This window comes from Cryptomeria japonica, chromosome 3 (genome assembly GCF_030272615.1).
Source record: "Cryptomeria japonica chromosome 3, Sugi_1.0, whole genome shotgun sequence".
In the NCBI taxonomy this organism is placed as follows: domain Eukaryota; kingdom Viridiplantae; phylum Streptophyta; class Pinopsida; order Cupressales; family Cupressaceae; genus Cryptomeria; species Cryptomeria japonica.
In genome coordinates, this window is record NC_081407.1 from 65,547,207 (window position 1) to 65,562,273 (window position 15,067).

Here is a 15,067-nt window from a genome sequence, read left to right on the forward strand (position 1 = left end):
CTCCCATCACAAAACAATCAGGCATTGAGGGATTTGTCTTTGTAGGGATCAATTTTTATCTGATAAGACAAGTATTTCACATTATAAAAATCAGAATACATCGGTCTATTTGATCCTGACAAAACAGGTATCTCACATTATAAATATCAGAATACAACTGCATCATGATTTTTAATTAAATTAATAAATATAAAATAAGTGTCTTGTCCGGTGCAAATCGATTCCTGTGTAGACATCACGGAAACAAATAAAAGGCAATATTATATACAATTCTAATCAAACTATGGTTAGTAAATAGTTATAGTTTCAAAATAAATAAAAAATCCATTTCAGAGATAAATATAATCATGAAGATAGAAAAGACCATAGTAGTAAAAATCTTTGAAAATAAATGGTAAAAGAATCTTTAAAAAATTGTGATTTAAATGGGAAAATATCAAAATGGAGTTAATTAAAAAAATTGGGTTAGAGCTAGCAAAAGATAAGGAATAAGCAGCCACTGAAATTTAAAATTAAAAAAAAAAAAGTAATTTTTTAAACCAAAAAAATCATGAAAAAAACTCAAGATTCAATTTTCTGCTAATTAAATCATGTTAAAATTGTAATTTTCCAGGAATAATATTTTTATGAGAAATCACAATTTAAGGGGAAAACCCATTTTATGGTCAAATTCCAAAAAATTGTGATTAACACTAGTTTCTAACAGCATCTGCTAGTTGCTACGGTGCGATGAACAATTAGAGAAAAAAAAGGCATGAAAACAAATCAAAAGAGCATATGATAACACATGGATTTTTAAAAATTAAGGAAAACCATTATTTACAATCAAATTTTACAACTTCTGTCAAAACCACAACGTCAAACACAAAACGATTCCAGAGTAACTGGTTTCCTAAAACACAACAGCTTTATGATAGCGTACACATTAAAATAGTAAGTTAGGAGCAATTAAACAAATGGTCAATTAAGAAACAATTGAAACAAGTAATTTCAAGCAACGCCATGAAAAAATGGCATATATCAAAATGATGTTCCCACCATGAAGTGTTATTTGCAATAAGACGAGTTTACACTAACAACGTTTTTGCAACGAAACAAAGCTCAGACATAATTGGAGCTAATAAGAGAACAAAAACATCCTCCAGATACGTGATCCACTGTGTCACAGCCGTTTGTCATTTGAAAAGATAATTTGGAATCATCCTATGAAAATCTTGACTCTCTACCAATTGCCAAAGAATCTACCCTATAAAGCACTTCAGACTCTTAGAGTGCTCAGATTTAGAAAGAATGTTTTAAATACGATCGATTTTGGAACTCGAAAGAATTCTGGTAAGTTCGAAGCTGGTAAGGATAACATAACATCTCACACATCAGCTGTGAGGAATGATCCACTAAGAGATATCTGCAAACAAAATATGCATCACGTTAGATTGAAATCAAATAATTCAAGATCATGTTATGTGTTGAAGATTATAATTGCCAGTGGCCATACCTTCTCCCCTAGTTTAAAAGGGGGAAGTCCTTTGTATGGACAACCTGAACAGCGAAATGCATCTCCAAGAGAACACTGGAATTTGAAAAGGAATAAATCACATAAGAACAATGGCAAATACAACTGTTTTATCAAAACAGCAAACACTGCAAATACTTTCAAAACTTTCAGAGCAACAATCAGAGTTTTAGCAATGGGACAAAATACAACATCGTTAAGTTCATATCTTATTAATCTAAAAAATACTGTAATAAGACACTTGAGCCATCCATTTTAAACTGGCTGTGTGAACATCAGTCTTAGAGAGTCCCATGATGTCCCCATGTGACTACTGTAAAGAGACTAACTAGAAACAATTTATAATATAGAATATCAGAAGACACCGACTTTAAATCAAATATGGGTAATAAAGGCTAACGTACATTTCCACATGAAGATTGTGGGTTGTCCAACTGATCTGGCGTCAACTGCAACTTCTCCTGCTTCTGTTCCATTTCAGCTCTGCCACATACACAGTTTTTACAAGCTTTCCTTCCTGCCTTACCTACTTCACAATCATCAGCTGTGCAGCAAGTAAAAGACGAACTTATTTAGTTAGAAGCAAATAGAACATATTTATTACATCTTTTGACACAACCTTTAGAAAGTAAAGCCATACAAGTTACATACTGAAATACATACATATCATATTCATAGTAACATAAATCTTTCTCAGAAATAACTTGCAAACTTAAAGATAAAGAGTTATTAAATTAATTAAGATTTAATTGGGAAAAAATCAACAAATTAAAAAACTACAGAAATATTGATTAAGATTTAATTGGGAAAAAATCAACACATTAAAAAACTACAGAAATTTTCAAAAAACTAGAGAAAAACTACATCTAAAAAATTAAAAAATGCAAAGATTTGAAGTGCACCAATTTTTCCAACATTTTCAGTTGACCAATCAATTCAGAAAACCAGTGATTTTTTTCACAAAAAGAACAGCAACAGTGGGGGAGGCCCCATTAATAGTGATTTTGCGATAATTACTAAAACTATGATCATATTGATATGGTCATAATACTAATACAAATCTTAGATATCATATGCTGATTATTGCACCTGGTCATCACAAGATAGTAGTCTGTAGATACTTGATTTACATCAGAACCTAATGTTCGTCACCCTCTTATAAAACTGAATATGCTGCATTGCCATCAAGTTCAATAATTTTCAAACAATGTTATTAGGACCTTTAAGACTTGACAATTTTTTAGCATTTTTTGTTACAATCAGCATGCTGTAAATAGACATAACCTCCAAAGCTTCACAATTATCAATCTCAAATTCCAACTCAAAATATTATGCCAACAACTTTGCGGAGCATCACTCTAACAACACAGAAAAGTCATCTTTTCCTCCTAGCCTCTTTGTTTAAGCTTGTAAGCATTCACTTTTACAGAGCCTCGACATGGCTTGAAAATCTTTAATCACTAAAGAAACAAGACAAAAAAATCTAACTTATTTTCCCCCACCATGTCTCTATTTAGAAACAACATTTTGGTATAGCTTAGCTTCTGAAATTTAGCTCAAATGAATTTTGAGTCAAAATAAGCAAGAAATGGACAATCTTGCATAAAAGAATCCACTGCAAACATTAAAAATTAAATGATCTCTATTTCAATGTAAGGGGCCCACTGCTTAGTGTGCATACTCCGTAAATGTAAAAACCAGAAATCTTAATGTATTTCTGGAATCAACTGTCTAATACTAAAATTGTCTAAGGTTCAGAATCTCTCTACAAAACCCATCATCAATGTAAAGGAAAAATTCTAACTAATGTGACTTTGACTGGATATACACATTTTTGAAGCTTTTTAACTCTAGAGCATTTATAATAAGTATACAGAAGATTTTAGAACATGGAAAGGCATGCAATGGTAAACTCCTATTTCAAGCAAGTAAACTCCTATTTCAAGCAATATAAAAGAACAAGGCCACATAATAAAACATTTCAAAATATTCAGGAGTGTCCACTCGTAGAATAACAATCCAAGATTCAAAGTACTAAACAACATTGAGAATGACAAAAACAACAAAGAATGGAAGCAAAACAAGACATGCCATTGACTCATTGTCTTTTGTAATTACTGGCATAACTTGCAAAGTTTTACAAAATACTTTCATTTTTAATATAAGTTACAAATTTGTTGACAAATCAAAAGCTTATAAAAAGCTAAAAAATGGTGTTTGATGTTCAAATTTCTGTCTAGTTCTGGTAAACCGTGTGGATTAAATCTCCCAAACACATAAGACTTTAAGCCCATTAGAAATTTATCTTAAGGATTGCCTCAACAACTAGACTAGAGAATTACAGGCTTCAAATGCTAAAATTAAGCGAACAGATTTCAAATAGAATGAAAAAACATACAGTTTTATTTTTCATCTGCTATTAAAACCATTTGTTCAAACAATAGGTGTAATTATGATATGTCTATCAAGTCCTATCATAAATCTAGATGAGTCATGTTTATTGAGCTCAACAATATAGTAAAATCAAAAGCATAAAAGATGGCTAGATGTTAGTGTTTTTTATGAGATTTTTATAAATCTAGATGAGTCATGTTTATTGAGCTCCACAATATAGTAAAATCAAAAGCATAAAAGATGGTTAGATGTTAGTGTTTTTTATGAGATTTTTAAATGTAGCCGTTACAATAATTCACAAACAACAAAGCTCAAAGACTATGTATTGTTCATATTTTGAGAAAAGAAAAAGAATTTAAGGCAAATTTTCAGAAGAGAAAAAAACACAATTGGCAAACCCTAAATTCATAAATTTGATACAGACCAGGTGGCATTTCAGGCTTCTTCAAGTCTTCTTCTGTCAATAAGCTGTCCTCGTCAATGAGATCATCCATGTCATCTTGTATTTCAATTTTAAAGGCTGGCAGCACATTGCTCTTGGGCACAATTTCAGGTTTCTCGGCAATTTTCTTTTTGAGCGTGAAGGATGATCCAGTTGCCCAAGCAGGCTTTTGGGCTTTCACTACCAGTGACCCAAGCCCACTGACCTCAACATCTATCCTATCATCAACAACAAATCCAGCTAGCAGAAGGTTTCGTTCCAAGGTAATCTTAATCTGCTTAGCATCCTGAAAATATATTTTTCTCCATTAAGATAATTAAATCAGACAATCAAACAAATGAGATACAAGTGCCAAAAAACCTAACAGATTCCAGGAGTCATCAACCATATTACAAGATTTGTGAAAATGATACAACACATGCAAACAGTTTGCAGAACCAGTTGAATAAAATGCAATGCCAAAACACTCAAAAAAGATTGAGCAAAATCAGAGAAATCATCAAATATTGGTCTTGAGACACTAGTATTTGAAGATATAATGCAAAAAAAAAATCAAAATAAATCACAGAATTGTTGACCCCTTTGACATTGGTTTTGGCATTGATGTCGGTTTGCTCATATTGTGACAGTTTGCTCATTTTCATATTGTCCTGTGCGGTGACATGACACAGGTTTGATTTGGTATGGTATAAATCTTTCAGGTGACACATAGGTTTGATTTGGTATGGTATACATCTTTCAGGTGCACTATGGATATGTGTTTTCCGTATCAGTACGGGCTTTGACATTTGATGGTCACAGAGTTTTGAAAAGACATACAAGTTCATTTCATATGTGATATGACATTTGGTTATGCAGTTCTTGCAAATGCTATTCTTTCTAAGGTATTGTTGTCTGTTTCATAAAGCATCTCTATAAGTGATAATGCTTTATTGGTTATTGTTCTGAAAGTATTAATGACTTATTAGCATTTTGTTTGAAAAGTAATTCAATACTTATTTGAATAAGGATTGATAAAGTTGTTAGCATTTTTCAGAGTACTGGGAGAGATGTATTTGCTCTACTTACCTTAGGACATTTATGAACAAAAGTGTATATGAAATAAAAGTTTTTTTTTTCGAAATCATTGTTCACGTATAATTTTTTGCAAAGACAACCATTTTGGAGAGCTCAAGCTTGAAACCCTAGCCAACATGCTCAAGGCATGGCAGAGAACAGATGATTGAGGTTTTGTTGATGATTCTTCGAGCTGAAAATGGTTAACTGTTGATGTTAAATGGAGTGCAGTGATTTTGTGGAATTTGGAGCTAGGTGGTTATGCTGGCAGCACTCAAACCTCACATGGATACACCGGTAACTCTGCCATCAGTCAAAATAATTTGGTATGCACCAGTGCAGTTATTAATAACAGTCAAACGCTTACTGTTTTATGGTTGAATAATAAAAAATTGTTTTGGGGGTTGCACAAATGATTTGATTTTAATATACCTTCATAGGGTTTCATACAAGTTAAAGTTCCAGCGGGATTAGTTTGTCATTGCAGTAACTTCTTATAACTAATTTCCAGAGCACTTCAAAAAAGGTTTTTCATTCTCATGAAAGGGGTTTAGTGAAAAAGAAGTGTGATGTGCAGAAGTATATGTGGTTTTACCTTTGCTCTGAGGAATATCTTGTAATGCAGTTGTTATGTTGATCATAGAACAGGGTTATCAATTTTCAGCATCTTCAAATTGTATTCAGAACAGCAGATATATGTATTTCTTGAAAGCTGCTTTAAAAAGGCTTCTTGTATGTTACAAACATTGATATTCCTTTTTGAAACCCTGTTGCAAAAGTTGTAACTATGTGGACACAGTTCCTATATTAATTTGTTATGTGTCTGATGGGCTTCTGTTAGTGAAGTCTGTGAGATACACAGCATATTAATATAGTGTTATGAAATGTACTCCAGAGAAACAGAGTATCCCTCTGTATGTTATTCTCTCATATAGCTGGATATGTTTCAGGTTCTTGTCAGTGAGACATTCTGACCTTTATTATCAGTGAGATTTGGTGTTACTTTTTCTGTGAGGTATTATAAGCCAGTGAGGCACACTATTTGCCAGTGAGGCACATTATAAAACAGCCAGTGAGGCATTTTTGAGTGGTTTTTATTCTCCATGAGGGTTTTCCACTCAGGACAATTTTTGTGTCATGTGGTGTTACTTTGATGTGCTGGATCCTCATGTCCATTTGCTTATCATGTGTCATTCAGTTTGTTTTTTTCCTAAGTTTATTTCATCTGCATGAACACATATCCATCATATATTATTGTTTGTAATAATGTCATCTGCTCATCTTTGTTATAGTCAATCAAACTTCACAGCTAATCTCTGAGTTATGGTATCTAAAGTTTGTGTGAATATCTTTACTCGTAAGTCTTATACTCATGAGTTCATGTTTTGCCTCATAACATTGTGTTGATATGTTCTTGGCAATGATCTGTCAGTATTGTTTTTGTTGTTATGATATCTACCACAAGTTGTCATGATGTTCATAGATAATACAGTGAACCACGGGGACGCGTCCCCCCGTCAGAGACGTCTCGGGGACGGGGGGACGGGGACGCGACGTCCCCCGCCGTCCCGCCACCGCCACCCAAACGCCGCCGGGACGTGGAGACGTCCCCGCGTCCCCGCGTCTCCCAGGGAGACGTGGAGACGTCTCCTTGGGAGACGTTTGGGCGTCTCCCAAAGAGACATGGAGACGCCTCCACGTCTCCTTGGGAGACGTTTGGGCGTCTCCCCGTCCTTCAAGAGACGTGCAGACGTCTCTCCAAGGACGGGGAGACGCCCAGACGTCTCTTGTCGCCCCCACTTATATGCAATGTTTAAAATTAAAATTTTTAAAAAAAGTGAGTTTTTAAGTTTTTTGAGGGTTAAGGGGTAACTCTAATTGGACGTGGGCCAATGGAAAAATAACACCCGACGCCTTTAGAAAATAATAAAAGTATTTTTGGCCTCGCGGGGCGCTGCCCCTCGACCCCGCCCTGTATCGCGACAGGGAACGCGCAAGGGGCGCTGCCCCTTGACCCCAACTTGGGGGCGCTGCCCCCAAACCCCCGTTGAAAAATATAGGGGGAAACTGCGCCGATAGAAGTATGGAAAATCTAACCTCCGAGTTTGATCAGGCTCCATATAACAACACAACTTAGAAATCTTGGTATTTAGATTTAGTATTTCAAATTTCCTATAGTCTCATTTGAAATGTATTTCTTACACTGTAATACTGTCATACATCTTTTCAAAACTAGTTTTTCAAGTACTATATGTATATGTACAAGTATATGAGCACCACCACCCCGCCACCCCCCCCGCCGCCGTCCCCCCGCCGTCCCCAAATTTAGGCCCTTGGTCCCCCCGTCCCGGAAACGTGTCCCCCTCGTCCCCCCGTCCCCCCGTCCCCAACGCCCGTGGAACACTGAGATAATATGATGCTACATCTCTGTTCAATAGAGGTTGTATTTCTTGAGTTATCAATGTTTGCCAAAGTTCTTGGTTCTACGTACTTTTGTCCTCATAGTTGTTATGTTTCAAGGTTTTTGAAAGGTTATCTCAAGGTCATTTGCAATCGGTATACCACTGATTCACCCTCCCCCCCTCTCAGTGGTATTGTGCTCCAACAAGACTACAGATTACCACATAAGAGATTTGGTGGAAATAGACAGCAAAAACCTAAAGGTGTGTCAAAAAATCATCCTAGAGATTGGGTTAAGCTCAATTTTAATGGAACTGCTAAAGGAAATCCAAGATTAGTAGGAGAGGAAAAATCTTTAGAGATGATGACAGAAAACCTCTCTAGCTGGAACAGAAAAAAATAATATGGCAGAAGTAATAGCTCACATTAAAGGAACGGGAATGGGTAACAAAAATAGATGGCAGAAACTTTGGGTGGAAGGGGACTAAATTACTGAAGCGATAGAAAAGGTGCAGCAAAATTGACTCACAAATAAACAAATCATTCACGATATCAAGATGCAAACTGAGAATCCCATGACCTCATAACCACATATCTGGAGGATAACAAATATGATGGAAGATCTAGTGGCCAATTTGAAAGGTTCAAATATAAGCTGTTGGTTTTTATTCACCCTTTTTCCTTCATAGTAATAAAGCTATCTTACAAGAATGTAACAGAGCAGAAGAGCTTGTTCTTCATTAAGATTTGTAATACTCGGTCAAGGAGAGGAAATCCTTCTAGAGAAATAAATTTCTCTATGTGAACTCGAAGTGCCTTGTCATTATTGAACCAAACATTGTAGAACGATGAAAGAAGATAGAGAGTGATCAATAAATGAGGAGAGATGCATAGCTTTTATTCTTGTCAAATTTCTTGCAGTTGGAATGTGCTTGGAGATGAAGGATGGAGATTTCTCTGTAGGAAGAAAAGCAGATGATTGAGTTTAACTTTTGAAGTCCATGTCATACTGTATTTTCCCAGTTTAATTTTTCAGGTCTAGGGTCCATTAACTCTGGTTTTCTCTAGCCAAAAAGAACTCACAAAATGCAGATTAACTACAAAGAAGTAGCTACATATTCACAAAAATTGTAAACTAAAAAAGCTCAGAAAATTGAAGAATGCAGAGGAGAAACGGTCAAGAGCTATAAACTTTTAATATTTTAAGAAATAATGCAAAAATTGCAAAATACAGAGAAAAACATGTGACTCACTACAGTCTTCGAAAATTTGACCCACTACTGCACAAAAATGCAAACAAGTACCAAAATTACGCCAAGTTTAAACTGAAGGCTGCAGACTTGTAAGATTTAGTTAAATAACACAAAAACTCACAAAATTCAAAATTTTGGAGAAACAATAAAGAAGGGGCTCTGGAATTACAACATGTGGGCAATAATTGGGCAAAAACTAAAAATTCACAGGATCGGCAAGCAAGGTGCCTATACCTACAAGATTTAAAGAAAAACCTCAAAAAACTTAAATAAGAGTGCAGGATAGGGAAGACAGCTCACATAATACAGACAACCAATAAAGGAGCTATTTTAGACTTACAAGATTTGAAGAAACGTTGGTTTTTAAAAAGATTATGCCATTAGACTTCATAACCCTGGTAAGCTCCAAAAGCCACGTTTGGCTATGAAAGTCCAAATTCTCTGAAACTGATATAACCGCATCCAGAGATGAGGAATCCAAATTCAACTTTCCTTCTGCAAAATATCCATACGTTAACACATTAACTACTTAGTATCAGAAACTAAGATTATACAATAAGTCACAGTAAAATAGCGGACACCGTTCCAAATAAAGCCGCTTCTATGTACAAAAAACCCTAATTTAAACACATAAATTACTAGAACAGGTATATTTTTTAATGAAAAATATATATTAATATTTCAGTTTAGGGCATTACACCTAATCAAGCTGCTTCGCCGTCTATGTAATTATATGCAAAATATCCAAATTTCGACACATAAATTACAACAAGCAAATCCGAGTTCTTCGGGGAAAAAGAAATATTCGTACCTAGCCGAGCTGCCTATGTAACTATGTGCAAAAAAATCTACAGATCAATTCTTGCAAACAGATCTGTTATTTTTAAAAAGAATCTTCACATCACAATTAAACCTATCATGCCTAATCGATCTACCTTCGTCATTCAGAAAAAAACATCCCAAACTTACTAAATTAATTACTACAAAGAGGTATGAAAGTTTTCCAAGAACATTTGCCTCCAAACAATACCTTATCGAAAAGCCTATATAATTATACACAGAAGCTTCAGATTTTAACATATCAATTACAACAAACACACATGAATTTTTTTTATATCACAATTTAGGGTACCATACCTAATCGTGCCGCCTGTGTAATTATGTTTAGATCTTTCGCTTTCTCTGGTATTTTTTCATAAATCCACGTTACAACGCTTGCGTTTAGGGTAACCGAATCCGTCAAAACTAATGCAGAGGACTTTGAATCCATTGTTATCTAAGATTATGGATAGCAATAGCAAAAATAATTAAATGGGTAAATGTTACTTCGTGTTTGAGCTTTCCGATCGCAAATGAAGTTTTCTCCTGAAACTGTTTTTTTCCGAGCCCACAGATTTGACCTTTCTCTTCTTCGAAACTTCAAAAATACCGCCAAACTCTTCCCACGCTATGAAGATGTCGGTAGGTGAGTAATCCTAGAAGAGAAGTATATTTATAGGGTTTTGTAGGGTCGTCGTTTTGTGACGTTTCTTAAAAAACACCGTGTTTTGTTGCACCTTAAGATGGACCATTATATTCACATGCTCTTCTTAGATACCCAATAGAGTTAGGAGTGTAATTTGGACCATTATATTCACATGCTCTTCTTAGATACCCAATAGAGTTAGGAGTGTAATTTGGACCATTATATTCACATGCTCTTCTTAGATACCTAAATAAATGAGTTAAAGATTGTAATTTGTAGTGTAAAAATCATTTGGTAAAATTAGATTCATTATGTGTATGTGTATGTGTATGTGTATGTAGTTAGAGTAATAATTTTTTGAAGCAAAGTCAATGTTGTGGATTTCTATCATGGCTTCTAAGTTGATATGAGTTAAGTGGCTTCTAAGTTGAATATGTTGATTCGGGAGGAGGTCTCCCTTGTGACCTCCCTTCGACAAAATGATTTTTATTGAAGAGTTGAAGAAATAGTTAGAACTAAATCATATATTATAGTTAAAATTTTATCTGATCTATAATTTATTAGAATTAAATTATATCATGGTGAAATTTTTTAATTTGGTAACATAGTTGCTTTCAACATGAATGAATGTACCTTAGAAGATGTATTGGAATTGAAATACACTTTTTGAGTGAAATTTGATAGCTTTTTTTATCATGGAAAAGGATAAGCTCAATGGTGAGAAATCTCACTAGCCACAAGTATGTTATAAATTTAAATGTTAACCTACCCAATATTCTCATTAACATACCTATAATTCCTTCTTGAAACAAATACAATCCTTATCAAAAAGTAGCAAAAAATAATTAAAATAAAAATCTATGTAAAAGTGCCCAAAATAGCTTATATAACTCTTGTGTGTGACATTGTAATACTCTCCAAGCTCTTGCAAATGAATCTACATCTTTACACTATTCAATAATTTGAGTTCCTTTAGTGAATGTGAGTTCATTCAATGTTCAGAAAATAAATGGACTTCATTACTTACCACTTTTTGGTAGTAATGAAATGTAAAATTGTTATCAATTATTTGACCGATGAAGAGTGTGATGTAGAGATTGAACACCTTGTGCACAAAACCTCTCTACTTAGTCTACTATGTTTGTATCATGTTTGGCATGGTAAAATGAAATGGCTAAATAAAAGAAATATCCAAAAAATAGCAATTAATCCTAAGGGCATAGATTGACAACATAAATTAAAATAATCTCATTCGATAAATTTTTTAAATGAATATTAAAGTTGAGAATAAAATTAGAAAAATATTGGCATGTTTAGGGGCCTTCTCAGGCTAATCCTGAGGAGCAATTAGATCTGAAAAAGAACATTGGGAATGTCCTAAATTGAGATGGACGAAATTGAATTTTGATGGAGCATCCAAGGGCAACCCTGGCTCGTTGGGTCCAAGGTTTGTGGCACGAGACTCGCAGGGGAACCTTCTAGCTATTGGTGCAAAATGACTTGGTAATGGGACCAATAATGGCAAAAGCACAGGCTGCTTGGGAAGCCATTTGAATGGCAAAAAAATTGAAGATCACAATTGCCTTCATTTGGATGGGGGTTTGTTATTAGTGATTAATGCCATAACAAAAGGGGGAACTAATGGTTGGAATTTGAATAAATACATTAAATTAATTTCATCGGCTCTTTCATCTTTAGAGGATTTCAAAATCACACATGTGAGAAGGAGTGGTAACCAGGTGGCAAACACGCTATCAAATACTATCGTGTCATCATTAGAATTAAATTGGTCAGATTTATTTGAGGATTTGAGGGAGATTTGCAATCAAGAATTGGAAAGATTTGTGACAACGGTTCATACCATCATTTAATGTAATGGGTGGACAGTGGTGGCGAATGCTTTCCTTAAAACCTTTGTCTACACAGCACCCATATTGTACCATTAACCATATTTTTTAATTAATTAATAATTAAAATAGAATAGATGTTTATGTTTCAATTAATTATTAAATATGATCAATGGTACAATATGGATACTAGATAGACGTTGCATTCCTTAAAACCCCAATGAACATATGTCATTTTCATTATGTGAGTTGATGCCTCAAAGAGTGGTCAAGTGAAAGGTGCCATGGAGGCGAATTTTATACTAGTTATAGCAAGACAACAACAGTGTTTTCATGGTAGAACTATAGAGAAGTGGCTTCATAGCGTGTTCAAAATAGATGATCCAATTTTCTGGCAGATAATTGAATGGATTCCAGGAGAGGATTTTCTAAAATCGAAGCATCGTTACCACTCCAACATTGACATCGCTTCGACTTTCATGGCCTGGGGTTTGGAATTGGAGTCCAAAGAGGAAGTTTTGAGGGCAATGAAAGAGTGTGTGAAACTGAAGTGGTGCGGTGGTATGATGGTAATCCTAGCAATGGTGAAGCTTGGTATGGGCTTATGGGCTCACCATGGAGGTTGGTGCCAATTTGGCTATGTGAAGACACTGGTGTAGCCTTTCCTTGTTTAGAGTGTGTTTGGCAACAAAGATGAGCATCGGGCAAAAGCCCAAATGGGTTGGGTGTTGTTGAAAGAATATATGAATGCTTGAGAGCTAGAACGGAAGACTATGTGAATGGAACAAGACAATGTGCAAGGACGAAAGTATAGAGATGGGTCGGAGACCCAGGAGCCTTGCAACTCAATAGGTAAGACGCAAAAGGTTTAACCAGCATGGCCATTGTGAAAAGCTACAATGTTTTTTGTTTCAAATTTTTACTCTTATAGTCTAGGGTTCGAACGTTGAGGAACTCACCAAAATTTGATCATGGGGTTTTTCAATATGTGTGTAAGTGTTGGGGTTTACTAGACTTATGGGAAGTGTGGAGCATGTTCTCATTTTTTGGTTATGGGTACTATGTGTCTGTTTGTTGTGTTAATGGTGGGTGAAATGTGTCAGGGTGGTAGGGTTTGGCGTAGAAACCTCTCATGATATTAGACTTGGAATGTATCTTTTTACAGAAATATTAATATAAAACAAATATTACCGATCAAAAAAAAAAAAGGAAAATATTAAATAATATTAAAGTCGAAAATAAGCCCAGACAGGTAGCAAAGTTGGCTTGGACCATGGGTTTGCTCCCCATTGGTCTCGGGTTCAACTCTGAGGCTTGGATTCAACCGATGGGCTTGGCTGATGGGTTGCTTAGCTCATCTTTAGGGACTAGTCTCACCTCAGCTCGCCCCATAATGGGAAACCAGTGTTGCTGGGCTGAGTTGCGAGGATACCCTAGGTGACTAAAAAAATATTATAGTCGAGAATTAAATTTATATAACATCAACCAATATATTAACAAACATCTCCACAACCAGGCAATTGTTAAGTTCAACTCAAATACAAAAAATGTTAGAAAAAAGTGCCTCACTCTTTAACATTGGGTATAGAAAAGGAGGGTAGTGTAGTTATCTCATCCTTTATGTAGTCCTCTCACATGAGGAAGCTCAATAACACTATGGAGATTTATTTGAGCATAATAATCAAATCCATCATGACACTGTGATTCAAAGCTAGGATCAATACATAGACTTAAATCATCTCTATTGAGCACCATCCCCATGTCACCACACTTATATTTACATGGACAAAATCCTTTCACTAGAAGATAAAAACAAATTATTGCAATGAAAGAAATAACCCAATAAGCCACTCTTTTGTTAGTAAAATCAAATACTTCATCACAAGGAAAAGGGTTTTTTTACAGCCAAATTTATCTCTAATAAAGCCTTCCCATCTCTATTGTAGAGTAGAAAACTGCAAACAAATAATTAAACAATAGAAATATGTAGAGTTAAATATAGATATAATGTGTATACATGCGGTGCAATGTGAGAAGTAGTTTTCCCAAGCCATCCATAAGAATAAGGTGGTTCGTAGCGAGGGTGTATATCTCCACTTCAAAGAGGAGATCTCCATTAGAATCAAAGACATTGAAGACCTAGTCAGATTTTATATAATTTAATAAGAGAAACATATATTTTTATAAATTGAATCAAACTAGAGATGTCAAATGCTATGAAAAAAAAATTAAAAATTACATGATTTTTTTTCTATAAAGTTAATGCATACAATGTTTTTTCAAAAAAACATTAAATTTTATTAATAGTTGTTGTCACATGAGATTGTAGCTTGTTGGAACTAGTCCAACATTCCAATTACACAATAGAAATGATATCAAGTTGCGGGACCTTGTAGCTAAGATCAAACTTCCGGAGAAGGTCGACTTCCTTTCTAAACCTAGCTGCAGAGTGTTGATCCAACCCAACACAAATTAACACTACAAAATAACCCTAGTCTAATAACTTGTAGAAGAAAAATGAGAGATAAATGCATAAAAATTGAAAGGGGTGGCGATGCACCTAGATTAAATGAGTTTCTTCTTGTTTTATTTTTCAGTATTCTAAAATTTGTTAGAGTAATAAAAAATTTGTACTATAATCTTTAATTATATTAAAAATGTTACAAAAGCATGTGACATTTATTAAATGTATTGTTT

At 34.7% G+C, this 15,067-nt stretch overlaps 1 protein-coding gene across 1 annotated transcript; it reads right to left on the reverse strand.

Annotated features, from left to right (window-relative positions):
• Nucleotides 1–1,018: 1,018 nt before the first annotated feature.
• LOC131032541 (anamorsin homolog 2) lies at nucleotides 1,019–10,540 on the reverse strand. The gene is made up of 6 exons (XM_057963557.2): nucleotides 10,196–10,540; nucleotides 9,399–9,553; nucleotides 4,332–4,635; nucleotides 1,918–2,057; nucleotides 1,496–1,570; nucleotides 1,019–1,405 (listed from the first exon to the last, which is right to left on the reverse strand). The coding sequence occupies exons 1-6, from the start codon at nucleotides 10,326–10,328 to the stop codon at nucleotides 1,367–1,369; spliced, it is 846 nt and encodes a 281-aa protein (XP_057819540.2). The 5' UTR covers nucleotides 10,329–10,540; the 3' UTR covers nucleotides 1,019–1,366.
• Between the last annotated feature and the right edge of the window lie 4,527 nt (nucleotides 10,541–15,067).